The 26,680-nt window shown below is 57.0% G+C and overlaps 4 protein-coding genes across 6 annotated transcripts; 3 read left to right on the forward strand and 1 right to left on the reverse strand.

Moving 5' to 3' along the window:
* The first annotated feature begins 973 nt into the window (after positions 1 to 973).
* AVPR1B (arginine vasopressin receptor 1B) lies at positions 974 to 3,130 on the forward strand. The gene is made up of 2 exons (XM_074163381.1): positions 974 to 1,952; positions 2,823 to 3,130. The coding sequence occupies exons 1-2, from the start codon at positions 974 to 976 to the stop codon at positions 3,128 to 3,130; spliced, it is 1,287 nt and encodes a 428-aa protein (XP_074019482.1).
* A 3,053-nt stretch (positions 3,131 to 6,183) lies between these two features.
* On the reverse strand, positions 6,184 to 8,853 carry RHEX (regulator of hemoglobinization and erythroid cell expansion). The gene is made up of 5 exons (XM_074163493.1): positions 8,837 to 8,853; positions 8,138 to 8,226; positions 7,199 to 7,306; positions 6,753 to 6,814; positions 6,184 to 6,390 (listed from the first exon to the last, which is right to left on the reverse strand). Exons 1-5 carry the CDS (start codon positions 8,851 to 8,853, stop codon positions 6,184 to 6,186), a joined length of 483 nt encoding a protein of 160 aa, XP_074019594.1.
* Positions 8,854 to 14,413: 5,560 nt separating this feature from the next.
* CTSE (cathepsin E) lies at positions 14,414 to 18,847 on the forward strand. The gene is made up of 9 exons (XM_074163172.1): positions 14,414 to 14,472; positions 15,100 to 15,256; positions 16,001 to 16,118; positions 17,214 to 17,332; positions 17,425 to 17,624; positions 17,888 to 18,010; positions 18,104 to 18,245; positions 18,352 to 18,450; positions 18,683 to 18,847. Exons 1-9 carry the CDS (start codon positions 14,414 to 14,416, stop codon positions 18,845 to 18,847), a joined length of 1,182 nt encoding a protein of 393 aa, XP_074019273.1.
* A 3,856-nt stretch (positions 18,848 to 22,703) lies between these two features.
* Positions 22,704 to 26,290, forward strand: RAB7B (RAB7B, member RAS oncogene family). Of its 3 annotated transcripts, none has more exons than XM_074163391.1 (6): positions 22,704 to 22,877; positions 23,861 to 23,922; positions 24,075 to 24,201; positions 24,350 to 24,565; positions 24,922 to 25,047; positions 25,535 to 26,290. In XM_074163391.1, the coding sequence occupies exons 1-6, from the start codon at positions 22,704 to 22,706 to the stop codon at positions 25,613 to 25,615; spliced, it is 786 nt and encodes a 261-aa protein (XP_074019492.1). In that variant the 3' UTR covers positions 25,616 to 26,290. The 3 variants fall into 3 exon arrangements, with proteins under 3 accessions (XP_074019492.1, XP_074019494.1, XP_074019493.1); XM_074163393.1 differs by having other exon boundaries at positions 22,778 to 22,859; positions 23,841 to 23,922; positions 25,535 to 25,615; XM_074163392.1 differs by lacking the exons at positions 22,704 to 22,877; positions 24,922 to 25,047 and having other exon boundaries at positions 23,870 to 23,922; positions 25,535 to 25,615.
* Positions 26,291 to 26,680: the final 390 nt, after the last annotated feature.

The raw sequence follows: 26,680 nt of genomic DNA on the forward strand, positions 1-26,680 counted from the left end.
GGGTGTTTCTGCCATTCATCGCCGCTCCCCTGGCTCACACCTTTGCATGAAGCCTGCAGCTGCTGAGACCCCTCCAGCTCCCTTCTCCCCAACACGCCGCAGAAGAGGGGACGCAGGGGACGAGGAGGGAAGCGCAGGAGGATTCCCAGCCTTCGGTTCTTGCTCAGAAATCACATTTGGTAAAAGCCCCAGGATCACAGCTCCGGAGGGAATGGCAGGAAGGGAACTGGGTCTCCCCTGCCCACTGCAGCGTCCGGCAGAGCCGGTGCGGTGGAGCCCGGAGGCTGGGGCCAGCCAGGGAGGGGAGCTGCCAGGCTATAAATCCCAGACCCAGGCGTGCACACACGACAGCGTGTGTGACAGCGACCGAGAGCCACCGCTGGCAGACAGCCGCCCCGCTTCCCGCAGAGACACAGACGCTCGGACACCGCTCCCCTGGCTTTGACTATTCTTGGAAGGAAGAGGCCAAAGAGGTGCAGCCTCTGTAGCTTTTTCTGTTATTTTTGCTGCAGCAGAAAGAAGCAACAAAGAGGAGTCCCCTTCTCCCGTCAATTTACCAGCGCAGGGGGAAGAGAGGATGCACAAGATGAGCACTCCAGGGAGAAACAGGGATTTGGGAATGTTTAGTGCAGGCAAGAGGAAGATCAAGGACTGAATCAGGGGCTCTTGCACCTCTTTGCTTATCAGGAATATTTGCATGGAGCATCCCAGCCAGAGAGGGGAATTACAGCTGCTCGGCACAGGGTTAATGTGATGCTGAGGAGCACAGGGGAGAGGAGGTGACAACCTGTGCCAGTGGGGAGGACCACAGGATGTCCAGATCCCCTGGCTGGGGGCAGAGGAGCCGGTGTAGTGGTGCTTAGGGGCAGCACTGACCCACAGAGCTCAGCCCTGGGGAGGTGGGGAAGGGTTTAACAGGCCATCAGAGAGGAGCATTTTAGCTGCCTGTGCTCCTGCAGAGCTTCCCAGAGGGATGGAGCCAGGCTGGGGCTGGAACGGCACTCATCACAGCTGGCCTGGGCACGGCCAGGGGCTGCTGAGCCCCCAAACCCTGGCAGGGGACCCCAACCTGACCCTCTTGCACACCCGGGACGAGGAGCTGGCCAAGGCAGAGATCGGGGTGCTGGCCACCATCCTGGCTGTCGCGACTCTAGGCAACGTGGGGGTGCTGCTGGCGATGTACCGCCTGAGGAAGAAGATGAGCCGGATGCACCTCTTCATCTTGCACCTGGGGCTGACCGACCTGGGCGTCGCGCTCTTCCAGGTGCTGCCGCAGATGATCTGGGAGGTGACGTACCGCTTCCTGGGGCCGGACCCGCTCTGCAGGGCAGTCAAGTACCTGCAGGTGCTGAGCATGTTCGCCTCCACCTACATGCTCATCGTGATGACCCTGGACCGCTACATGGCCGTGTGCCACCCGCTGCGCACCCTGCAGCAGCCCAGCCGACAGGCCTACGTGATGATCGGGGCGACGTGGCTGCTCAGCTGCCTGCTCAGCCTGCCCCAGATCTTCATCTTCTCCCTGCGGGAGGTGCGTCAGGGCTCGGGGGTGTTGGACTGCTGGGCGGACTTCAGGTACCCCTGGGGAGCCCGAGCCTACATCACCTGGACCACACTGTGCATCTTCATCCTGCCTGTCGGCATCCTCACCGTCTGCTACGGCCTCATCTGCTACGAGATCTGCAAGAACCTCAAGGGCAAGACCCAGAGCGGTGGCCATGGCACGAGGGGACCCACGGTGGCTGTCCCTCCTGCTCCCTGCTCCTCCGAGAGGAGCGGGCAATGCCCCAGCGGGCAGCATTCACGGGTGAGCAGCGTGCGGACCATCTCCCGGGCCAAGATCCGCACGGTGAAGATGACCTTTGTCATCGTGGTGGCCTACATTGCCTGTTGGGCACCCTTTTTCAGCATGCAGATGTGGTCAGTGTGGGACGAGGATGCTCCTGATGATGGTGAGTAGTGGTGGGGATGGTGGGCTGCAGCCCAGAGCAGGCACAGAGTGCGCCCATTGCATTTTTAACAAACAAAACCTGTCTGTTATTTTGTCGGTTTAAAAATCATGGGGAAGGCCACAGACTAGCTCCCCAGTGGTATTTATAGAAAGCAGTTTATGGAGTCAGATCACCACTTTCACCAGAAAAACCACTGAAAAGCAATGGCTTCTGACATTCACCTGTAGGGATGCATAAAGATGTTGTGGGCACATCGTTCCTAAGTGTGTCTCTTCCCTCATGTGGGAATTTGCTTCAGGAGCTTCTGTATGGAGCTCGCACTTGGTACCTGAGTGCAGGGAAGGTTTTAACTGTGCCAGCTGCCCCCATTCTCTGCCAGGATGGCTTCGCCGTGCTGCTGGAGCAGACCCTTCACGTGGAGCATCGAGTGGCCCTCAGGCTTTTGCTGAGCCAGCTGCCGAGGCTTCAGAAGTGGATTTCTGATTTCGAGGGTTGACTTTTTCTGGAAATTTTCAGTAGCTCTCCTAGCTTGCCCGTGGGTAGAAGGACCTTTATCCGAGATTGAAAGGCCTCTGGAAGGTGCTTTGGCCAGAAAACAGGGTGAAGGTAGGTCCAAAAGCTGCTGGGTCTCACCTCGCAGCACATCCCCATTACAGTACATCACCCACCGGCAAACCTCAGCCAAGGGTAGAGCCCAGCTCCGCCTGCCACGCTGCAAGCTCTCCTACCCCAAGAAATGCCAGTCAGATGATGGGGATGGGACAGAAGACACGTGGCTGAGCCGCAAAGAGCCCCCAAAATCCTGCCCATTGCACAGTGGGACCCTGCCCAGCCTGGTGGATGTTTCATCCCTCTCTTTTGCCTTCCCAGAGTCCACCAACGTGGCTTTCACCATCACCATGCTGCTGGCCAGCCTCAGCAGCTGCTGCAACCCCTGGATTTACATGTTCTTCAGTGGGCACTTGCTGCAGGATGCGGCTCGCTGCCTGTCCTGCTGGGGTGGCCCCCGGCCCAGGCTGCGGAGACAGGCCTCCACCGGCAGCCTCTGCAGCAGGAAAACCACCATCCTGAGCCACAGCCACCACGCCAGCCCCACCGGCCTCCCCCTGCATGGGGGCAGCGCCAAGGACTTCTACCCACCCTGCGAGGAGGTGGTGACAGAGTCAGGCACGCTCTAGGCTGCGGTGATGGCCGGTCCACGGGCACATCCCTCCATGGAGGATGTGACACCACTAATATTGTCACTGCAGACGTGTCTCCTCCCACCTGGTAGCACCTCATTTCGCAGAAAGCTGTGTGCTTAACGCAGAAAGCATCATCGTCCATCCTGCCCTTGTGTGGGCACTACTGCTGTGAGCATCGGGGGAGATGGACAGAGCCCCATCAGCATCCTCCTCCCTCGGACATTAGGAATCTTAGGAGGCTGCTCTCCTCCAGGAACACCTCACAGCCCAGCTATCCACCAGGGATGCTGCACCGGCACGTCTTCCCTGAGGCACCCGAGCTCTGGGTGTTTCACAGATGCCAGCAAAGCAGCCTGAGCACAGCAGCAGGCAACGTGGCTACACCTGCTCGAGAGCTGCCTGCGAGCAAGTCCCTCATCTCCCATCCTCGGGGCTTTGCTGGCAGAGCAGAGAAGGCAGACTCAGATTTCCCACGCCCTGGGGCACAGCACAGGCTCCCCCCTTCGCTCCCTGGCATCGCCCTCTGCAGACAGGCAGCTCTGGGGCCAGACCCCCTGCCCATCTCCCCAGGGGACAGGGATGGAGCCAAAGCCACAGGGCAGAAATGTCCCCTCCTGTCACACACAGCCGTCCTGCTACCGCACAGCGGCATCGCACCGCGCTGGTGTGAACATCTGAAACACAACACGGACACCACCACCGAGCTGCTGGCAGTAGCCCGGGCCCGGCTCCAGCTTGCCCAGGCAGATCCTGCCTCCCTCCCTCCGCACCCCGACACTCTCCATCAGCTTTGCTCGCAGCCCCCACTGCTGCTCCGGGTTGCTCAGCAGCTGCTGCGTCCCATTAAAGAGCTGCTCTCAAATTGCTGCTGCTTTTGTGGTATTTAGCAGAGATCAGAGTGCCGAAACCACCCGAGGCTCGGGGACGGCTCTGGGGAGCTGGGAGCACAGAGGAGGGGTGGCCGGCGGTGAGCCATGCCCTTGCAGCGCCATCCTGGCCCCTGCCCTTCTCCCTGCGTGTTGTGGGTCTCCCAGAAGCTGTTTAACTGAAGAAAAAAGCAGGAGGGAGGCAGGCAAGAGCATCCCTTTGCTCTGGGAGTCGAACTCAAAAGCTGCTGATGGGCGATGTACAACTGCCCCAGCAAGCACCGAAGGTACTGAATTCCCCACAAGCAAGGTGCATTAATCCCTCTGTTACCACAGGCTAAATCCATAAAAATAAGACATTAAGAATAAAGGGTTTTTTAACTCTTAAATTATTTTCACTTTTTAATCACCAAGCATTTGAATCCGTTTTTCCAGAAACCGTCACTATCTGGGTTTTGCAGTTCCATGAACACACCTCTCCTGGCCTTCAGGGACGTTTCCCAGAGATGGTTTGGGGTTTTGCACATTTTCCTTCATGTGCCCTTCAAGTTGGGCCCAATCTGCACAACAAGGTCATAAAACCAGGAGTCAGGAGTGCCTGACCCCTCCGGGATCGATACCAAATCGATCGTTCTCACAACCTTTCATTAAAGCACATCCCTGCTGAGCCGATCTGAGATGCACTTGGGGCAGCTCCATCCCTGGGAAGCAGCAGCTCTTGTCCCCCAAACAGAGCTCCCAGCTATTGCAGAGCTCCCCTTCTCAGCACTTGGGAGGTTTATTTCTTGTAAAATCATAGGTAACAAGCTGCAGAGTGATGGGAAGGAGCTGGCTCCGTTTGCAGCAGTGATTTGCTGTGGCAGAGCAAGGACAGGGAGCCCCAGCCGTGGGCACCGGTTCTCCCAGACCTCAGGAGCATGAAGGTGACCTGGCAGATGTAATCAGTGATGGGCAGGGGACGCAGCACCTCAGAGAAGATAACAGCCTTCGAGCATGTTCCCTTCACAATCCCAAGCTTATCTCTGCAAGCTGGAGAGCCCTCAGCTCAGTTTTGTTAGAGAAAATTACAGTGCTGGACCATGAGTCCCCAGGAAATCAAACCAATAGTTAAGGAAAATGTGCAACCTGGTGGCAAATCACAGTGGGGACAGTGGCATGTGCCCCAGCCCAGGGCACTGACCCCCCCATCCTCTGCAGCTCTGCTGGGTGCAGGCATCACTCCGGTGGGGAGATCCCAACTCCTGCACCCAGGGAATTTGGTGCAGGGATAAAGCAGGAAAAGCAGAAGGTGGGAGACAGGGAATATCGTCCCTCCCCACGCAGCACAGGGATTTGACTTACCTACACCCACATGGAGACCTGTGGTCCAGTGCTGTGCCCCTCACAGCCCGGAGGGGCCAGCAGCCTCCTCCAGCTGAGGAGGGAGCATATAAATCCCCTGGGAAGGCCCCGGCCCTTTTCCAGCTGGGCTAATGCCTACGGCTTTCAGCTGGGGAGGAAGCTCCCTGGCAGGGCCACCCTCCTTCCCTGGCCCTGGCATCCCCCTGATGTATGGCTGGGGGTCAAGCCACCCTCGTGGCCACCCCAGTCCCAGCGACAGCTCTGAGGGCGATGGGGACTTGGAAAGACTTTTAGCATCAAAGGAAAAGAGCGCGGGGGAGGACGATGAATCAGGGCTTATCGGGTAGTGAGGGCAAAGGCAGTGGAGAAACTGTATTTAAAAGTATTTTATGACAGCCATCAGCAAAGAAAGCATCATGCAGAGGAGATGCCAGCCGGTCTGGGTGGATATTTTAAAGACCAGTGTTTCCCTCCCTGAACTACATCACATTTTGAGGGACGGGGGGGGGAAGTTTCATTTGCTCTCATGAAATGAGAAAAAGGGCCATCCCACAGAACTGGAGTGCACGTTTCAGCCTGGGCAGGAGAAACGCTTTCCTGTGCCATCCCACGCTCAGCAGCCTTCAGGAACAGTGATGCATTTAAGTAAAATACCAAGCAAATTGTATTGGCGGGTTCAAGTGTTACAAGGAATAAAAGCTGTCAGGCATCAGGCGGTGCCAGGCACTGACCGAGGCAAGGGGAGGGGGAAACCCTGGTCCCACGGCTGCTGGGGGCTCCGGGCATCTGCCCGTCCCAGCAGCGGTCTGAGCCCCTACCCTGCCAGCAGCATCCCAGGAGTCACAGCTTCACCTCCGTGTACTCGATGGACTTGGATGCCACGGGGCTGGAGCAGGACCAGAAATCCACTTTCCTCTTCTTCGGGTCCACGTTGACATAGTCCACCCCAGTCTTCATGTTCTCGTAGTCCCCGGTGGAGCCTGGACCACGGCCTTTCCCTGGGAAGACCAGGGACGTGTAATTGAGGTTTTCTGTTGCGCGTGGGCCCTGGAGAAGCAGACATGAACCCCAGGTCAGGCACCAGCATCCACCCGGGGTGGCTTTGCCCTTAAACCCACACGAAGGCGCGGAGCCGCTCAAGGTGCCTGGGTTGTACCCCCCTGCCCCCTGGGGATGTTCCTCTCTAAATGGGGAACGTCACGTATGGCAGGTGACAACCACCACCCCGGCCTCATTGAACCTCACTGAAATACCTCATGCTGGTATTTCAATGTGTTTCAATGCATTTGCCCCCCCCAGATCGATGCTCTGTGGGTCTCCAGCCGGGCAGGAGCCGTGGGGACACGGCACCGTCAGCTCCACCGCTGCGGCTGGGGTTGGTCCTGGCAAAAGTCTGCCCGCGGCCGTACCTGCGGGCTGGAAGGGCTGCTGTCCGAGTCCTCTGAGGTCTCTGAAGACGTGTCACTGCCCCCTTAAAAACAGGAAACGTTACCACCGCCATCGCTACTTGGGGGGTTAAAGGGAAAAAAAAATGACCAGGGAGAAAAAGCAAACAGCACTCGAGGGAGGGTGGAAATGGAAAATCCAAAGGGCATCAGAGTAATCCCTCCCCTCGTCACCCGCCTGCCCATGGGGAACGGGGCAGGGAAAGCCCAGGGAGGCAGGAGGATGCGGGAATTGCCATCGGCTGTTGTGCCTGCCCTTCGCCCGGCCGCTTGCCCCCTCTCCCATCCCAGAAACAGCCAGTGAGGCTCCTCACAGAGGGCTAAGGAAGCAGGAATTGCACAAATGCAATACCACACCTTTATATTCACGTGCCAGGACAAACCCCCGTTGCCGCAGGATCCCCCCTTACCTGTGTAGGTCGGTCTCTGCGCCCCTTCCCCTCCCACCGAGGAGGTGGGCGGCTGCTGGGGCTGTGCCGGGGGGCTACTGCTGGCCCGCTCCCCGCGGGAATGGCTGGCTGCAACCGAGAGGCCAGTTAGTGCCTTGCTCCAGCCCGAGACCCCGGCTGTGTCCCACGCACCCCACACGCCATGCCATACGGACACCCCCCTGCTCCCTGAACCCCAGCACTGCCCCCCGGCAAAGCCAGTTCGGTGCTCGCAATAATTATTGTCATGTCTTGGAGCAGGCAAATATCTATCAATTCAATTACCGAGATGGTTAAGTGCGTGCCCCGTCCTCCCACAACGAAAGACCCCAGCGTTAAATCACGCCATCGGGGCCTCTTCCCGTGCAAGTTTGAAAAGGGTTCGACCCGCGGGGCCAAGCAGAGCTTGGTTGTGTGGGTTATTACCCACAAATGTGGGCAGAAGTTTTGGGGGAAAGATTTTTCTGCTGGAAGTAGTAGCTTCATCCAAGTTAATATTTTGCAAATGGATCCTGATGGTGTTTTTCCACCGCTTTACTAACCGGAGCAATAAAAGAAAATGTTTTCGAAAAAACAAAAGGCTGTCTAACCCTACCCCATGCTGCCCACGCCACACACAGCGGCTGTCGGGGCAGCCCCCGGCCACAGCCCGGCCCCCAGCACAGGGCAGCGATGCCCGTGTCAGTCCCTGCCCTGACCCATCCCCATCCCTGTCCCACCCGGGGGTCTGGCGGGTCCCTGGGGTGCCCGGCTCCCACCCTCACCCCCGTTGGCTCCATCAGCTCTCCTTCCCCGAGAACCAGCCCCAGAACAAGGACTTGGTTTTGCTTCACAGACCGGGGGATGCTGAAGCTCTGGAGAAAAAACTCTCTCTCTTTGAACTGGACGATCACGAGCAAGAATGAGGAGACAGTAAATTACCTATTTTCCTGCTGAGCATGATGTATAGTGTCAGCAAGAGGAGAGCGTATAGGATCAGGGTGACAGCTGAGATGGCCACAAGCACCCACCTGAACAGGAGGAAAATATTTTGTCAAAGTGAAAGAAACAACCAAAATTACTTTAAATCTTTCCGGCACCGTTTGGCTGCCATTGCTTCAGAGCGGGTTTTAGACCAAGGTTTGCTGGTACAGTTTTTTGGTTTTGCTTTTTCTCTTTAAGGTGACGTGCCCCGAAATCTGGGGCTTCATTTTCAAAAATGACTCGTGCTCCTTGCACTTCTTTTTTTTGGGTGCCCGTCTTAAGCAGGGTTTTCGAAAGCCTCACTGCCAGCGGGGGGGGGAGTGTGCAGGAAGGGAGAAGCTACGAATATGGCTCCTGCCAAAATCACAAGCCGTTTCTGCCACTCGTGCCTGTGTGTCTGCCAAGCACGGCCACCCAGTGACAATGTGGAATTGTCCCCAGAGCAGCAAAAAGCAGGAGCGGTGTCACCAGTGACAGGGGCTGCAGCATCCCCACGGCACAGCATCCCCATGGCCAGAGCACAGCCAGGCGAGGACCAAGAAACCGAGCAGAAAGGTGCCCAGAGTAGGGTCACCCTTCCATCTTAGAGCGTTCCCCCCACTGCAAGGGGGTGCAAAGGGCTACCTGAGGTTCTTCAGCCCGGGATGCTGTACTCACCACTCGCAAGTGCTCATCCTCCCTGCCAGGCGTCTCGGTGGCCGGTGTGACACCCCGCAAAGCACCAGAGGTCCTGGGTGGGACAGAGAGAGGCAGCCAGCCCTGGTGGCAATCAACCAAAATGGTCCCATTGAGCTTCACGCTGCTCCACATCAACCAGAGATTGGTCTCGCCACTTGCAAGCCGTGGTCTGACGTTGCAGGTATAAAGTCAAGGCACCCATCCCTCCCTCCCTCCCTCCCTCCCTCGCATACGGACCCTTCCCCAGCCCCAGACCCCTCCCCGCCGTTATCATCGAGCTTTACGGTTTTATTCACTGCCGCCTTGGTCCTTTCTGACACTTGGCTGGAGCTTCTGGGCTCCACCGCGGCGCTAGCGGTAACAGGAACTTAAATGTTGCTTTAATCTGCTCTCACATTTCTTTATTTTTCTTCTTTAAATCCACAAAAAATATGCGTTAACTATAATCTGGAAAAAAAAAAAGACCCATAGAAGAAAGTAACCAAAAGGTGGCCATGGGTTTGGTGTTGGGCTCTTGCATCGGTCAAGATCCAGCCAGAAAGGTCGGTGGCTCTTCAACACCTCTACATTCGAAACACCTCGGATTTCATTTTAGGTGAGCGCTTAAATCCTGTTGAAGTTAAGGGGACTTAAGGCACATAATCAGAAAACACATACACCTGAACTGGAGCCCTTGGCTTGGGACTTTTGGCCATAATATTCAAGAGATTTATAACAAAGGACATCAATCGAGGGCATTCATTTTGTGATCCGTCACTTGCAAAAAAGCACTTTAAATTTTCACTCAATGCGTATGTACTTACTGTTTATAAATGGCTAAAAGAGGGACGTTACCTTCAACTAAAGTTTTGATATGATGATTAAAGGAGCCATAATAAGAATATGATTGATAGCCTGATAGATAGATTGATAGTTAGAGCAAAGGCATTATCCACCCTATGGATCAGATGCTATAATTTCCTCTATGACACATTTCTAAGAGTAATTCATCAAACGCTTTTCCGATAGCCTCACCAATCTCCTGTGAAATTCCACTTACCCAAACAGTTTGGCAACTGCCAAGCTAAAAGTCCATTTCTCGCTGGAATTTTTCCCCTCCCTTATCGAACTGATTTGTCCCCAAATATCCTTCTCAAATGGCTGTGATTCTTAAACGGCTCATTTCCTATGGTGGGGCAGGAGACGCTGCAGCAGCAGATAACAATCTGAAAAATGAGCTGTTCAAAAGGAAATTGCAAAATAAGACCCAAATCCAAATATCAGTAGCAGGCAGCTTCTGTGCTGCGATGGGGTATGGCGAGATTGAAGAACTGATACGCATATGCGTATTGAAATATCTATTTTGAAGATAACAGCTAGTAAGATGCTGGCGGCACGTGAACTGTGTTGGTGTATTAGGTAAGTGGCTGTGAGCCTCCCTCCCTCCAGCCCCCAGGATATTAACCCTTTCTCAAGGCAGATGCCCTACTGAAATCGAGGCTTGTAGAGAGCTCCCACTTGGCTGGTTGCCGAGGAGTGAATTCACAACATCTACATTCAATCTAAAGGTAAGCAAAATCACAGGAATTAATTTAAATTATTTAATTATTTTGATCCCATTTGAGCCAGGCCTGGCTGCCCCAGGCAAAGCTCAGGCCGGCAGCGATGCATCCCTCGGATGCAGACACCAAACCCAGCTCTCGTCCCGATGTTCGACCCCTCCGCTTTCCCAGGCATCGCGTGCAACAGCCGGTGGAGAGCAATATCCAATGGGTTTTACCTGGGGAACCAGAGCTTTTCATACGTTCCCTTTCCCACCGGACTTGGACAGCCGGGGCTGTGGAGGGAGCAGGAATTAAAGATGTTTTGGCAGCATTTTTGGGGGTCCAGCAGTGCAGAAGCCTCGATGGCTCAGTGCCGGATGCGGTCTCGCTCTACCCCCATGGTTATGGTAGGAATGAGCCCACACGAGGTTCCATGACGCTTCCCCTCTGTCAACCCGCTCATTTAAATATACTTGGGTGTTTCTCTGCTGTTCTGCAGCCGCTTCTGCTCCGGGGCTGGGGACGCTGTATCCCCCTAGGTGGTCCTCTTTAGAGGCATCCCCCTTTTTGCTCCGTCTTCCAGCAATTTTGTGCTAAAATGCAGCTGAGCTTCGTTGGAGCAAATTGATCCCTGTGGGCAGAGAGCTCTGCCCAGCTGCAGTGGAGCTGGCTTAGCCATAAGTAATTCAGTTGCCACCCAAAAAGCGCTCTGGGTGCTCCCAAGTGAAAGTCTTCTATTGGGGTAAAGCATTTTAAATCATAAGGGATGTGGTCGCAGAGGCTGGCATGGCTTGGTGTCTGCTGGGGGTGAATCAATGGGCCTCCACCTGCCCATTTTCTGGAAAAAAATTCTGGCTTGTGGTCACTTGCTGCATCACTTAATAACGGCAGAGTCACAAACCCACTCTTGTCGGTTCACAGCAGATTTGGGGAGCTCTGGGGGACCACTCCATAAGAACTGACTTTTCAGCTCTGACACTGAAGCAGCTTTTGGTGCTGGAGATGCCCTGCAGCAGCCTGACCTCTTCTGCTTCTTCCCTGGCAGGAGATAGATGGGCAGGGAGCTAGGGACCCCCCTTCTCACGGGGTCTCTGACTCCTGGGGACGGTGCCCACTGGTGTTTAATCATCTCCATCACCCCCATGCTCCCATAGCAATGCTCTCCCGAGGAGGTAACATCCTGGCATCCCACTGAGCCTTCCCAGACTTTCTGCAGATGAAGAGAAACAGGTCTTGAGAAACTCTACATACCCCCAGATGCCGGATTCACCCCCAGGAGCTGCATCGCGAGTTGGGGTCCCCCACCAGGTCCCTGCTGTGAGCCAGTCACTGCCCATATCCCCCCCATCCCCTGGGACCATGGGGACCACATCATCTCCATCACAGGGGGATTCTAGTCCTGCTTCACCCGCAGCTTCTGTGCCTCGGGTAAATATTTAACTGAAGCTTGCTTGTTTTTATCTTTTTTTTTTTTAAAGTAAGTGTTTGCTATTGCAGGGTTTCACTCTTTCAAGTGCTCAATGATGCATACACAGATTAACAGGTGGAAGAAGTATTTGATAAACAGAAAAAAAGAAAAGGCTTTTCAGAAAATGCTACTTGGGTGCGATTTGAATCTGTGAGAGCTAATAGTGGAAGTGGCTGAAGTAAAGGAAATATGAAAAAAAAAAACCCCACAGATAACATATTTTTAGCCTGAAAGTGGGTTTCTTAAAATGAGTAAAGCGTCGTACACTGAGCTGGTAAGAGGCATGTTTTCCACACAAGGTGCATAACCAATTTCTAACGGATCCGAGGGCAAATATGTAAAGCTGGATGGGGTAAGGTACGGTTTATGACAGCTACTGCCTGGGAGTAACACAGGACTGTATGTAGGCCATATATTACTTATAAGACCTGGGATGTTCCAGTAGCTGGCAGTCACGTTTCATTCCATTTCTTCTGAACATAAGCGCCTTTTCTGCTGTTTTATTAACAAGATGGATTCAAAGGCCTTCGGTCTTATAAATAATTCTGCATGTTTTGGTCTGTTGCTCAGGGCTCCCTCCGCCACATCAGGAGGTGCCATAAAGGCGTGTGAAACAAAGCCTTTTTTCCCAATTTTCTGGACAAATACGTCTGAGTCTTGCATTGGCTCCCAAAAGAAAGAGGAAAAAAAATATTTCGTTAGAGTTGAAACACAGTTTTTATTTGCCTTTAAGAGTTTAGGTTTCAAAACTACTTTTAAAATAACTAAGTAAAAGTAGAAATAGATTTGCTTAACTTCAAAAATTTCTAAATGAAAGGTTGGGTCTCTTTATTTCTTTAGTCTTCGTATTTTAACTCTGAATCTACTGTCATGAGTTTGCAGATTATTATGATCCAATTAGAGAGCTTTTCCACTAAATAAACTATTTTGCTTAAAGTATTTGGCTCATCTGTGCTACAGCTCACACTCCCGTTTATCTCAGAAGCCAAATGACCCTTCAGGCTGGATTTTCTTATGGAATTTTCGGGTTATGAACCATGTCCGTAACAATCGAGTTGCTGCTTTTCAGCTGATCTGGCACTTGCTGCCATTGGTTTGGGTTTAGGATGTTTGTTTGTTTGTTTTTTAAATCCCTTCCATGAATACGTGATTAGGATGAGAAGGGAGGCCGGTACATTAAACTGCACCTTAAAAGGGAAATAGGTTAATAGTTTTGCATCAAAGCTACTCGGTAAAAAATACTGCAGCCAGGAACGTGGGCCTGGGGAAGCGCAGGGAGTTTGCACTTGACTCGGAAGAAATGTCTGCATCCAGCATCATCGTCTCCGCCGTGCCCCACGTCCCTGCGCTCACGCCGAAGAAACCTTTAATGGGATTTTTTTAAGCTTAAACCCGTCTTAAGCCATGGAGGGAGGAGCCCGGCAGCAGATCCTGGGGACAGAGAGACAAGACCCCCCCTAAGAGGAGAAGGGAGGTGGCTCTTTCTCAGGCCGGGTGCCGGTAGCCACGTTGGGCTCACAGCCCCGCCGGTACCTGTCCCCACAGGCAAGGGCTTTATTTTCCCGGGGCGAGGACTTTAATTAGATAAAATGGCCTAACCGAGATAAATGGAAATTTGATTAGAACAGTGCTAAGGGTAGAAACCCCATTAATTGCATGAACTCTACTTACCGGGTAAAACCCCCCAGCTTCGTGCTGCCCATCACCAGTGATTGCTTTGCCGTACACAGAGAAAACAACCACGAGGAGGACACGGCATCGGAGAGGTTGGTGGCAGCAAGAAAAGCCTCGCCTCCCCCCACTCGCCTCCCCTCCAGACCTGAAGGCTTTATTTGTTCGTTAGCATTTTTTATTTGCATTCACAGGGGCTTAATGAGACGGCCGTCCTGTGTTAAACAAAAATCAGCCACCGGGGAAGAGCCCATTAGCGGCTGTAAGGCACCATGTAACTGTCTGCCGCGCAAAGCCGACCGGGCTTTGATGACACTGACTGCTGTTTGAAAGGGAAAGTTGCAGATTCCTGAGCAGTCCCCCACTGCTAATTAGTCTTTGCCTTTTAAAGTCTGTTCAGCCACCACCCGATGCTACGAACGCTTCCCTTTCCTGCACCCCCCCCAGCACCCCATGGCATCAGGCAGGTCCCTGGGGAGGCTGCGGGGCAGAGGAAAGGGGAAACGGAGCATTTTGGGGGGGTTCCACCAGTTTAGCTGGGCCATGCGATTTCCAGTGGATAAGGGCCTGGTGGTGGGATGGGGACCCCGTTCTGCTCCTGCTGCAGGACCTTCGCTGCCCCCAAAAGCAGCCGACCCCCCCCCCCCGGCCCAGCGCCCGGCACGTCCCCGTGCCCCGTCCTGCTCGGCCCCTCGCCCACAAGAATAAACTTGACCCTGGGGCACTGGCTCTGCCTCTGCCTCGCCTGGGACGTGGCCAGTGATTCATTTCCACCGCCAAAGCCCCGTGTTGACATTGAGCAGGGCGTTATCGCGGGCGCAGTGGGGCGAGGGTGTACCTGGTGGTATAAGAACAACGCCGCGGCGCTGCCCGCACCTGCAGAGCCCGGCCGACATGAAGCGCCTCCTCCTCCTCGCCATGCTCTGCCTCTCCCTGGCCAGCGGCTTGAAAAGGTAAGGGGGGGTCCCCAGGGTGTCCCCCCAGCTCCCTGGGCTCTCGGAGGGGCTTTGCTCCCGGGGTGCAGCCGGCGCCGAGCGCAGCAGTGATGTGTGGGCAGAGCTGAGCTCCCCCAGCACCCTGTGGTGTCACGGGAAAGTGGGGACCATGCAGGGACCATGCATGGCTTTGCTGGTTTGCTCCCATCAGCTCCGTGGCCGTCTCCATCCCTCTGGATGGAGGGAGCAGCAGTGGGCTGCAGCGAAGGCTGGGGGATGAGCCACCAGCTCCAGCCCAGGGCTGTGCAAGCAGACGGGGCAGAAAACACCGGCATGAAGTCCCCTCTCCCAGCCTGAGGGTCCTTTTCCATCAGTCCTGCTGAGCTCCTGCCCGACCCCTCACTGCAATCAGGCTTGTGGGCTCTCCTGCCGGCTTTGCCCTTGATTTGCTGTCTCCTAAAACACCTCAGATGCCCCGTTTCACTCTGCCCCAGCTAGAGAGCATCATCGTGGGGGATGCAGGGAAGCAGGCTCTGGACCTGCATCCTGGTGGCATGGGGACCCTCAGGGTGGAGGTGGGGGACTGCAGGACATCGGCATCATTGGTGGCCCCAGGGCAAGTCACCGGGACCCTTGTTCCCCCAGGGTGACCCTGAGGCGTCACCGCTCCCTGCGGAAGACGCTGCGGGACCGTGGGCAGCTCTCCCACTTCTGGAAAGCCCACAGGCTGGACATGGTCCAGTACAGCGAGGACTGCGCCGCCTTCCCGGAGACCAACGAGCCCCTCATCAACTACCTGGACGTAAGCGTGGTGGCAGCGAGGGCTGGGGAAGGGGTGCCGAGTCCCAGCAGACACCCCAAAAGGTCATTAGTGAGTGGTCCCCAATGCCCAAATGCTTCCCACAAAGCCCATTCCTGCAGCCAGTGTTCCGGCGTGCCAGGGCTCGCCGCCTGCCTGCTCCCGCCTGGACCTTTGTTCCCAGGAATGTGATGATGAGAAGGGACAAGGGACCGCATTCATGGCAGGCACTGCCAGCCCTCCCCCTGCCTGCTGCCCTCCCCGAGCCCGCCACGCTCTCGGGCACACTGCGGGGAGACAAATTTCCTCCCAAATGAACACATATCTCAGGCAGCAGGGAAGTCCCCATCACAAAGGACCCAGAGGTGGAGGGTGTTCCCCAAGTTCACCCCGTTCCCTGCAGCATGAGGGTCCTGTCCCCAAAGCCCCTGCCACTGTCTGCATCCCGCTGATGAGGGTCCCCTCAGGGTCCTGCCTTCCCACTGAATCCAGCGGGAAGAGGATGGCGCCCGCACCCACCGTCCTGCCTTTTGTTCTGGGCTGGCCTTGCTGTTCCTTAAATATTTGCTTCCTATATTTTGCCTGGCACGATGTGGCCGTGAGAGATCAAACGCTGCCCCGGTGCCAGCCATCCCCCGCACCGAACCCCATCAGTTCCCTGCAGCCCCCCCTGGCACAGGCTCCCCTTTCCCAGGATTTCTTGGCGTGCTGATGGCTGACAGTGGTCTCTTCTCCACTCTGTGCCAGATGGAGTATTTCGGGCAGATTTCCATCGGGACCCCCCCCCAGAACTTCACCGTGGTATTTGACACAGGCTCCTCCAACCTCTGGGTGCCGTCCATCTACTGCGTCAGCAAAGCCTGTGGTGAGTGGGGGCTCACACCCCCCCCGGCCAGCAGCGGTGGGACCCCTGGGGTGGCCCCAGCGAGGCCGTGGGGTCACCAGCACACACAATCCAGGGACACTGGGGGGACCCCCCACCCAGCTGAGCCCCCCGAGGCACACAGGGATAACAGAAACCCGGGGGGTGGCTGGGGGGGGGGGGGGGTGCTCAGTGGGTTTGTTTGCTCAGGCGCAGGCGGCAATCACACCACCAGCACCATCAGCCCGCGGGAGAGACGGGACGTGTTCTTTAGACCATTCTTATGGGAGAGCCTTTAAACAAGCAGGCAAAGATGAGAGCACATAATATAGCTTGTCACCACGGGGCTGGGCGGCAGGAACAAGACGGGCACAGAGAGCATGGCACAGCTCCGGGCTGGTTGCCCAGGGGCTCAGCGGGTGACAAGCACAGGGCTTGTTGGGGCTGTCAGCCATGAGCCAGCTCTGGCGAGTCCAGCCCTGGCTGTCCTTGGACACGGGGCATCTCTGAGCAGCCCCAGGGCTCCTCGGCTCCTTCCGATGGAGCCCAAGGGCAGCTGGGGAGAGTAGATGAGTACAGCGGTGTCTGGGGGGCTGCTTCTGTCTGTAAAACAGGCAGATGGTGCTGATCAGAGAAGCTGTGGCTGCCCCATCCCTGGAGGGGTTCAAGGCCAGGTTGGAGGGGGCTTGGAGCAACCTGGTCTGGTGGGAGGTGTCCCTGCCCAGGGCAGAGGTGTGGGACTAAATGATCTTTAAGCTCTCTCCCAACCCAAACTATTCTATGATTCTATGATCTTCAGGTCTCACAAAAATACTGCAAGAGCTAATCCCACTCCCCTTAACAAGCCTCACCCCTTTCAGGCAGATTGAAGTGGGGTAAGGTTTACCCCTCCTCCAAACACCAGCGTGCCCCCTTGTCCCGTGAGCAGTTCTTTCCCTCAGCAGCGTGTCCATGACACAGGCATTTTGGTGATGCCACGTTGCCCCATCGATTTGCTCCAAGGCTGGTCGCTGCCACCAGCCATGGCTGGGGCTCCTGGCACCCATGGCCATGCAGATAAATAGCATTTCTGGTGAGAGCTCCCATCTCCTTCCCCAGCTGCGCACACCAAGTTTCATCCCTCAGAGTCCAGCACGTACCAGGCGGTAGGAACCCCCTTCTCCATCCAGTACGGGACCGGCAGCTTGACGGGGGTGATCGGATCTGACCAAGTAGCCGTGAGTCATCTTTGGTTTCTCCTGCTCTGGACAAAGTGCCTGGGACTTGCCTACAGACTCAGCATCACCATCGAGCCTTCTCCTCCCCACAGGTCGAGGGCCTCACCGTGAGCAACCAGCAGTTTGCAGAGAGCGTCAGCGAGCCAGGAAAAGCCTTCCTGGATGCCCAGTTCGATGGGATCCTGGGGCTGGCTTACCCCTCCCTGGCTGTGGATGGGGTCACCCCCGTCTTTGACAACATGATGGCACAAAATCTGGTGGAGCTGCCCATGTTCTCCGTCTACATGAGCACGTATGGACATGGCTTTGCTGCAGGCTGTTGGTTTTTTGCCTCAGTCATTGGGGTTTTTTTGGGGGGGCTGCTAAAATAAGGGTGTTTTCTGGAAATACTAAAGGGGTTTTTTTGGTCCCATGCTGAGCATCACAGAACTGAGGCCTTACAGGAATAAAGTGAATGACCCTAAGGAAGACAGTGGGTATAAATCCACCCATTTAAAATGTGATGTGCAAAGTAAAAGGGAGAAAATCCCTCACGTTTACTCCTCCTCTCTCCAGGAACCCCGAATCCTCCCTGGGAGGAGAGCTGCTCTTTGGTGGCTTTGACCCCTCCCGCTTCACGGGGACCTTGAACTGGGTGCCGGTCACCCAGCAAGGGTACTGGCAGATCCAGCTGGACAAGTGAGTGGTGCTGGGCAGGGAGGGAAGGGCTGGGCTGGGGCAGGGGAACAGGATAATTCCCTCCTGGTCCTTCTCTCTTTCCTCCTCCTCCAGCATCCAGGTGGGTGGGACAGTGGCTTTCTGTGCCAACGGCTGCCAGGCCATCGTGGACACCGGGACCTCGCTCATCACAGGTCCCACCAAGGATATGAAAGAACTGCAGAGCTATATTGGTGCCACACCTGTGGACGGAGAGGTGAGAGCGAGGGTGGGGAGAGGAGGGGGCAAAGTCCTGGGACCCCCACCCACCGGGATGGACGTCCCGTGGAGCAGCCCCGCTGAGCTGCCCGGCTATTCCGCAGTACGCCGTGGAGTGCAGCAACCTCAACGTGATGCCCGACGTGACCTTCACCATCAACGGGCTTCCCTACATGCTCAGTGCCCAGGCCTACACCCTCATGGTACGGCTGTGGCTCCAAGGGTGCCATCACCCCCAATTCCCATCCCCTGGGTTGGAAAAGCAGCTCCGGAGACAAAGGTGGCCCAGGTCCACCCCGGGAGCTGAGCCGCGTGTCCCGGCGGGTGACGAGCCCCAGTGCTTCATGCATGGGACCTGCAGACATCGTTCCTGCGTGTTTCCGTGTGCACGAGGCTCTCGGGTTCATCCCCAGCTTTGCACTTCTCCTCCCGCAGGAGTACAGCGACGGCATGGCCTTCTGCACCAGCGGCTTCCAGGGGCTGGACGTCGCCCCTCCCGCCGGACCCCTCTGGATTCTGGGTGATGTTTTCATCCGTCAGTTTTATGCCGTCTTTGACCGTGGGAATAACAGGGTGGGGTTGGCCCCCGCCGTCCCTTAGGGCTGCAGCATCCCATAGATCAGGAGGGGAACGGAGCCATCAGGCTGCTGCCCTCAGGCAGGGCAGGGGACATCAGTGTCCCTGGAGGTGATGAAGACACCCGGGGACCGCGGCTGAAGAGCCCAGCAGAGGTTTGGTCCACGCCAGGAAGCCGAGTTTCATAACGAATATAGAAATGTCCTGAGCAGCTCTGTGATCTGCTTTGCAGGTTCTCTTTTTTTTTTTTTTTTAAAACACAGATCAATAAAAGCTTTAATAAAACAAAACCTGCCACGCTTGTGTTGATTAGCACAGCACAGAATCACAGAATCACATGGGGTTGGAAGGGACCTCTGGAGATCATCTAGTCCAACCCCCTGCCAGAGCAGGTCCACCCAGAGCGGGTCCCACAGGAACGTGTCCAGGTGGGGTTTGAATGTCTCCAGAGACGGAGACTCCATCACCTCTCTGGGCAGCCTCTTCCAGGGCTCTGCCACCCTCACAGGAAAGAAGTTCCTCCTCATGTTTAGATGGAACTTCTATTGTTCAAGTTTGTGCCCGTTCCCTCTTGTCCTGTCCCTGGGCACCACTGAAAAAAGACTGGCCCCATCCTCCTGACACCCACCCTTTAAGTATCTATAACATTGATCAGATCCCCCCTCAGCCTTCTCTTCTCCAGACTAAAAAGACCCAAGTCCCTCAGCTTCTCCTCATAAGGGAGATGCTCCGGGCCCCTCATCATCTTTGTAGCCCTCTGCTGTACCCTCTCCAGCAGTTGCCTGTCCTAAGGGGACAGGGGGAGCAGCAGCCCTGCAGATCTCAGCTGGGATGCACGGGAACATTAAATCCTCCTTCCCTGGACCCTGCCCTCCTCCCGGCGAGCGAAAAGCCTCGGTGCACCCATGGCACTGCAGCAAGGTCGGTGTTACCAGAGCCTTGGCGGTGCAGGAGGCGCTGGATCTGAAGGGTCGGCCTCCGTGGTCTTTAGCTGGGATTTCCACATGGGCAGAAGAGGACACTTTGCCCATGGGGAGCAGAAAGTCCCCAGAGGTGGCTGTGGGCACCCACGAGCTCCCCGCCAAGGGCAGGGGCTGGGGGAGCAGCGAGTTCACCAGGAAAACAAGTCGCTTCAGCAGGTTCAGCTGATGCTGGGAAACAAGAAGGTGAGGAGGAGACTGGGGAGACCCTGGGGCTCTTTCTGTGCCACAAAACTCTCAGAACAACCGGTGATTTCCAGGGAATTTTGCTTTGATCCCCCAGGCACTTGCAAAAGACAACGTGGTTGTGGGTGCCCAAAGAGAGAGAGGGCAAACCAGTGGCGTGCAGCCAGCGGCTGCGGGATGGGCTGGCTTGGAGGGTTGGGGTCCTGGGGATCCAGGGGGCTTGGGGGAGGTCCACGGGGCTGTGGGGCTCCCCGTGAGTCACTGCGACGCATGGGACTTGCTGACGGTGCAAGGGATGCGGGAGGAAGCGTGAGCAATCGTGGCTCATGCATGATGCATCCCGAGACACGCAGGGAAGGCAGCGAGAAAGGGAAGCGCAGAGAAGGGTTATTTTTATCCGCGCCTTTGCTCGGTTCACAAGGCCCTGCAGCCCCCGAGGGGCCAGGGTTCCCACTGCCGGGGCCAGGCTTTGTGGCTGCTGTATCTTTCCCAGACCGGAGCAAACGCCAGGGTTGGGTCTGAAAGCACTGGAAAATTCAGATCTGGTTGCAAACTTTGCGGCTCAGCCTCATCATTTGCAATAAAGGAAAATATCTGCCTTACCCAGAAACATTGATTGTGCCACTGACCAACATATGGTTTCTGTAACCGGTTCCTGTATTGACTTCACCTCAGCCGTGCTTTCCCCAGGCACAGCACAGATAAGGTGCGGGGGCAGCTGGACAAAGGTCTCCTCTCCTTCTTCCAGCTTAACTCTTAGCACACCCAGGTGCTGCTGGGCACCAGCCCATCACCGTGGCCGCAGGCACTGGGGGAGCATCCAGCTTCCCTAGCATGATGAAGGGCTGCCTGGTGTCCCCGACCACTGGCCAGCAGCAAGAGGTGGCCCAGCCTGGACTTGCCCAGGACTGCTCCAGCGCCTTGTTCTCTTGGGATCCCAGAGCGTTCCACATCCTCTTGGTGGGTCTCAGGGGGTCTCCAGCCCTTCCCCCTGCACTCAGGGGATGCTCCAGCAAACACTCAGCATCCCAATAGGGAGCAACCAGGCTCCCGCTGTCCCCCGGGGTGCAGAGGTGCCCGAACAGCCGTAGGGAACAGTTTAGTCACTTGGATGCCTTTTGCTTTCTTCTGCTTCCCTCACTCTCACTGCCCCGCGAGCCCTGCCGCAGGGAACAGCCTGTCCCCTCCTCATCCACACGAGCCTTTCCTCTGGACGTGGCAGTTGCCAGCCTGTGTTTCATCCTCTCCCAGCTGCAAGACCTTCCTCATAGTCACAGGGCACAAGCCCCACGCTATTTTCCTCAGAATTGCTGACTCGGTGAAGCAATCAGGAGAGGACTGTAGACTGTCAGACCGACAGACTGTGGTTGCAGGAGCTGCTGAGCAACCATCTTGGCCGTCGCCTCCTCTTACACCACCGTTCCCACTGCCTTCATCCGGGGCGAAGCTCGCGTGGCCGCACCAGGAGCGGTAAGGAGAGCGGGAGCTTTGGGAAAATCCCTTTTCTTGTGAAATCAAACAAAAGCCGGCGCCTGGGCTGGGTGCCCTGATGGGTACGGCCCCTCCTGCCCAAAAGCAGAAGTAGCTGCGGGCATTGGCTGTAGCAACGCAACCGTAAACCCCATCTCCACCAGCCTGGAGAGGCATCGATCATCTGACCGGGTGAGCAACCTCCATCCCTCCAGGCTCGGAGGGGACACGTGGAGAAGAACGAGGGCAAAAGTAGGCAGGAAAGGAGAAGGCTGGACCACAAAGTCTCGCTGCAAGGGCAAAAGTGAAGCAGCGTGATAAAAATAGGCTGAAAACGGGGATTAGCAGAGACCTGCTCTGGGGAAACATCAGCCTTTTATCCACCACCGGTGAGAACTGGCTCAGGTGCTTCTCCTGCCTGATCCAAGCTCCTCCCTGCGCTCGCCCCGTAGGGGGGGGTGGAAAATCAGATTTTTCTGGCCAGACAGGTCCCAAAATTGCACCTGGGGAAGGAGGAGGAGGAGGGTTTCTCCCGCTGAGTGCAGCAATAATCCCTGAGATCCCATAAGGGATGTCTACAGGGGGAAAATATATCTACAAAAATGAGGGCAACCAGTGGAAAAGCAAAAGCCGGTGGCCTCGGCGGGACCCCGTGCCCGGGGACGCGGGGGGACCCCAGGTCCCCCCGCGTCCCCGGGCACGGGGTCCCGCCGAGGTCACCGGCGGTTGTTATTCAGGGTGAGGGAGCTGCAAAACTCCTGCTTCCCACCCTGCCCCTCTCCTCCTGCCTGCAAAAGGAGACGAAGCTGCACAGAGCCCACAGCCCCCTCGAAGGGACCCCTGCCCTTCCGCTCCTGCCACCGTCCCCCCTCCTGTCCCCGGCTCCCAAAGCGGCTTTTCCTGCCCCACGTTATCAGAGCTGCCTGAGCAAAGTCCAGGGTGGCTCCCGTGGGCTCCGGGGATGCTGCTTTTATTCTCAGCCCTAAATAATCCCCTGGCAGGAATGCAGATAAGGGGTCCCAGGGAGGTGGGTAAATGGTCCCGGGGGATCCTGAGCAAGAGAAGAGGCCAAAAGTCAATCCCAAACCCCAGCAGAGGAGGGGACCTTGTTCTCTTTCCCCTATCACACCCTGAGCTGGGGAACACCCAGCAGAGCTCCGGAGCTGAGGGAAATGCCGTGACATCCCGGCACCCGCCTGCTGCTCCTCTGCCAGCTCCGGCAGGATCTCGGCCCCTTTCTGCTGATGTCATGGCACGGGGCCCCGCAGACGCCTTCCCCGGGCGGCGGGCAGGCGGGAATCAGCGCCGGGGACGGCCGCCCTTTCCTGGATCCTCCTCTCCTACCTCTTCCCTCCCCAGGACGGCAGCTGGAACGGAGCCCAGAGCCTTGGCTGCCCGGCAGACGGATGCCCCGGCAGGTGAGTGTGCTGCAGCCGAGACCATGGCCGAGCAGGAGACCCCCGGCGCAATAACCGGTGGGCAAAAAGCTTGGGAAACTCCATTTTGAGTTTAAAACTGCCTGGCTCCTGAGAAAGCAGTGCAGTGCTGGGAAAAGGACCGGAAATTTTGTGCATGCTGAGGCATGAGGCTCTGCCTATGCTGAGGGTGCTGCCCGTGGCCGGGCTGGGGTGGCGGAGGGGGTGCAGGAGAGCCTGGACCCCACAGCCGAGAGCCGCCCTGGGCAGGGGCGATGTGCCAAGGGGGAACGGCGCAGGGCCGGCCAGCGCATCAGGGAAAAATGCGGAGAAGAGGCTGTCAGTAAGTGTTTCCATCTGTGCCGTGGCTGGGGATGCTCGTCCCTTCCTGGGGAGGGGGTCTGCTGGAGGTGCTCGGGGCTCCTTCCTCGGGACGGCCACGCACAGAGCACGTGGGGACACAAGGACGCATTTGGGATGCAGACTGCGGGGAGCTTTTTGGGGTGCTCCCAGGCTGGGTGGCATCCCTGGGCTGTGCTTGGGGCACCCAGAAAAGTCCAGATGGCTGTGGTCTGTAATAAATGTAATTTTCCCCAGAACCTTCGGTTTGTGCCAGGTTTAGGGGGAGGGATTGCACTTTAGAGGGAGAGGGAGAGGCAGGGAAGTTGTTGAGAGCAGCTTTTAGTGGTGCAGCGCGCTGGCGTGTCTGGACGTGCATCGGCACCTCAGGAGCCAGTCCCAGGAGGTGACGTGGGCCAGGCTCGTCACAGGGGTTTCTGCCCCCACCACCACCGCCGGGACACCTGAGCAGCAGGGTGCTGGCCCGGCACGGCCACGGTGCTGCCATGGTGAGGACACGGCCAGGATGGGAGCGGGGAAAAGCCATGGGGAGCAATGGCTGCTCCCACACCTCCACCAGTGCCGCGGGGATCACCGGGAACCGGTCCCATCCCTGCGGCCAAGTGACCCCCCGCCTCATCCCACAGGGCCTGTCCATGGATGCCAGCAAGAAGGTGGATCTGAAGATAATTATCATAGGAGCTCTGGGGTAAGGAGTGGTGCTGGCGATGGGAGGGAAGCCCCACGTGTGCGCTGGCCCAGGAGCCTTGGGCTGTGCAGCCCCCATCCTTGCTGCGACCGACCCCCCTGAGCCCGGCTTTGCAGGGCAGACCCTCACCTGCGTCCCTTCCCTCCCGCCAGCGTGGGCAAAACCTCCCTCCTGCACCAGTACGTGCACAAGAGGTTTTACGAAGACTATCGCACCACGCTGGGGGCCAGCATCCTGACCAAAGTCCTCGCGGTGGACAACACCCCCCTGAAACTGCAGGTGAGAGGGGCTGGGACTGCCCGGGGTGCCCGTCCCGGTCCCGTGGCACCTGTGTCCCACCATGTCCTGCTGTCCCCAAATGCCTACTGGTGTCATGAGGTGCAGGGCTCGTGTCGTGTGTCTGTACCCGTGTCCTTCTCTGCCCTAGATCTGGGACACGGGGGGACAGGAGAGATTCCGGTCCATGGTGTCGACCTTTTACAAAGGCTCGGACGGCTGCATGCTGGCCTTTGACGTGACGGACAGGGAGTCCTTTGAGGCCCTGGACAACTGGCGAGATGACTTCCTGGAGAAGGTCATTCCAAGGGAGCAAGATTTCCCCATGGTCGTGCTGGGGAACAAAATAGACCTCTGCGATCGGCAGGTAAGGGTGGAGGAGACTGGGGTGTGTGGATTGGGATGCCTTAGTGCCCCAGCAGCTTATGAGCGCTGCTCCTTTGCCTCCAGAACCATCCTTCTGCCCGTGGTCATGTGGAAACCAGGGCTCACAGGCAAGGAGCCGCCTCCCCCATGCCCCTTGGAGGCAGAAGCAGCATCCCCCCGCTGCCCTTCACAGCAGAGATTGTCCCCACTGAAGGCAGCAGGAATTTAGCATCTCAGAGAGCTGCCTGCACTGCCAGCATCCTGGGTGGGCCAGGAGGGTCCCCTCCGCCACCTCTCCAGCAGCTACGGGCAGCCCCGCGCAGGGCTGTGTTGTGGCTCCATCCTCCTTTCCCGCAGGTACCCAAGGAGACTGCCTCGGCCTGGTGCAAGGAGAAAGACATCCCTTATTTTGAAGTCAGCGCCAAGAACAACATCAACGTTGCGGAGGCTTTTGAGACGCTCGCAAAGCAGGCGCTAAGGACGGTGAGCATCGCTCCTGGGCCGGCAGCAGGGCATCGGGTGGGAGCTGGACTCAGCCCCTGGTCGGAGCTGATGGGACGGACCCTCAGAGCCCACCTCCTGATGCAGAACATCTTCTGTTCACAACGTGTGGGACAGCCCCAGGAAACAGAAACGCAGCAGCGTTTGATTTCTTAAAATAGATCTAAAACAAGTTAGAAAAGAGTAAGAATTGCTACTTCTCTCTGCCCGTGGTGACAGGAACAGGGCGTGCGGTACCACACAGCGCGCCAGCACTGTCCTCTAGTGGCCAGCCCATGGGGACATTCATGTCCCCAAGCCACACAGGTGGGGTGGCCCCGCTCCTCGGCTGAACCAGGATGGCTTTTCCCTGGATTTTGTCTTTAATCACGAATCAGGACTGAACCTGCACTCCCTAGTCCTTCAGTCCGTTTAGGCTGGCTCTGATCTGACATCACTCACCCTTTCTCTTCTCTTTTTTTTTTCCCAGTATAAAGGGATTTTTGAGAGTTATTTAACCGACTCCATCAAACTCACTCCCAATGACAAGCCCAAGAAGAGCTGCTGCTGACCCTGGGCACGCACCGCGCTCCGGGCTGTACCGCACGAGCATGGCCCGAGTGTGATGGACCCCACGCTGCCCACTGCTGGAGCTCTGCCCAGGGGTGTCCGTGCCCCCCGCCCGCCCCAGTCCGGCTGCAGAGATTGGCCAAGCCGGGACACAGGATGGTCACCACTCGATGCAGGTGCCTGCGCATCCCGGGGCTTGCTGCTTCCCACGTCTCCGGAGCTGCTCTCCCAAACCAGCAGCCTCCCAAATCACCGCTGCGTCACGGTGGCCCCATCCCCCTCGATCCGCTGCCATCCGGCACCCGAGCAGGCGACCCCCCTGCGGTGACGGTGCAAGGGAGCCGGGCAGTGCTGCTGATGCCTTTCCAGAGACCGTGACCTCGTCCCCACGGGTGACCCTTCCCGGTGTGTGGATGGGTGGCCCCGCGGTGCTCACGATGCGTACGAGCTGTCCTGGGGCTGGTGGCCACGGCACAGGTCTGAGAGCAGCCGGGTCCCCTCCCGGGGTCAGCCGCTGCGGATGTAACCGTTCCGTGCCTCAGTTTCCCCTGCTCTCACGCACATCCCCTGTCAAACACCCTCCACCTCCTGCCTCACTGGTGAGGGTCCTCAGTAAAGCACTTTGTCAGGGATTCTTTTTTTAGAAAAAAAGGAGATTAAATATTTCATTTTATTTATATATGTGTGTGGCAAAACGCTCCTGTGGTCCGGCAGCAGGAGGATGGGGTGGGGGCTCCGGGCTCTTCTGCTCTCCCGTGGACTTTCCTCTGGCAAGGCCGGCACCTCTGAGCCTGTGCTTCTTGGGGCAGGAGGATGCATTTTGGGGCTGGATTATTTTTTCTTTCCAGTGCAAATTTTGGGTCAGGGGAGAGAGGAGGCGTCTGGGACATTGTGCAAAGTGGGTGTGCGGTGGTGGCGTGGGGGCCTGGCCAGGGCAGTTGTCGGCAGAGGGAGCCCGATGGGAACGGAGCCCAGTGGCCGCTTCCCTTCTTGCATCCATCCCGCTCTGGCTCGGGCACCTTCGAGAAGCTGGAGCCAGCCAGAGAGGTGGCCGTGGCCACCCTGT

The sequence above is a fragment of the Numenius arquata genome, chromosome 24 (assembly GCF_964106895.1).
Source record: "Numenius arquata chromosome 24, bNumArq3.hap1.1, whole genome shotgun sequence".
Classification (NCBI taxonomy): domain Eukaryota; kingdom Metazoa; phylum Chordata; class Aves; order Charadriiformes; family Scolopacidae; genus Numenius; species Numenius arquata.

Coding starts and splice junctions, on each gene's coding strand:
- AVPR1B (XM_074163381.1), top strand. CDS start 974: ATGGAGCCAGGCTGGGGCTGGAACGGCACTCATCACAGCTGGCCTGGG. Junction 1,953..2,822: donor CGAGGATGCTCCTGATGATG/GTGAGTAGTGGT, acceptor TTGCCTTCCCAG/AGTCCACCAACGTGGCTTTC.
- RHEX (XM_074163493.1), bottom strand. Junction 6,815..7,198: donor GCAGAGACCGACCTACACAG/GTAAGGGGGGAT, acceptor CCTGTTTTTAAG/GGGGCAGTGACACGTCTTCA. Junction 6,391..6,752: donor GCAGCCCTTCCAGCCCGCAG/GTACGGCCGCGG, acceptor CTGCTTCTCCAG/GGCCCACGCGCAACAGAAAA.
- CTSE (XM_074163172.1), top strand. CDS start 14,414: ATGAAGCGCCTCCTCCTCCTCGCCATGCTCTGCCTCTCCCTGGCCAGC. Junction 16,119..17,213: donor CTGCGTCAGCAAAGCCTGTG/GTGAGTGGGGGC, acceptor CTCCTTCCCCAG/CTGCGCACACCAAGTTTCAT. Junction 18,451..18,682: donor CCCAGGCCTACACCCTCATG/GTACGGCTGTGG, acceptor CTCCTCCCGCAG/GAGTACAGCGACGGCATGGC.
- RAB7B (XM_074163391.1), top strand. CDS start 22,704: ATGTCATGGCACGGGGCCCCGCAGACGCCTTCCCCGGGCGGCGGGCAG. Junction 22,878..23,860: donor GCAGACGGATGCCCCGGCAG/GTGAGTGTGCTG, acceptor CTCATCCCACAG/GGCCTGTCCATGGATGCCAG. Junction 24,202..24,349: donor ACACCCCCCTGAAACTGCAG/GTGAGAGGGGCT, acceptor TCTCTGCCCTAG/ATCTGGGACACGGGGGGACA.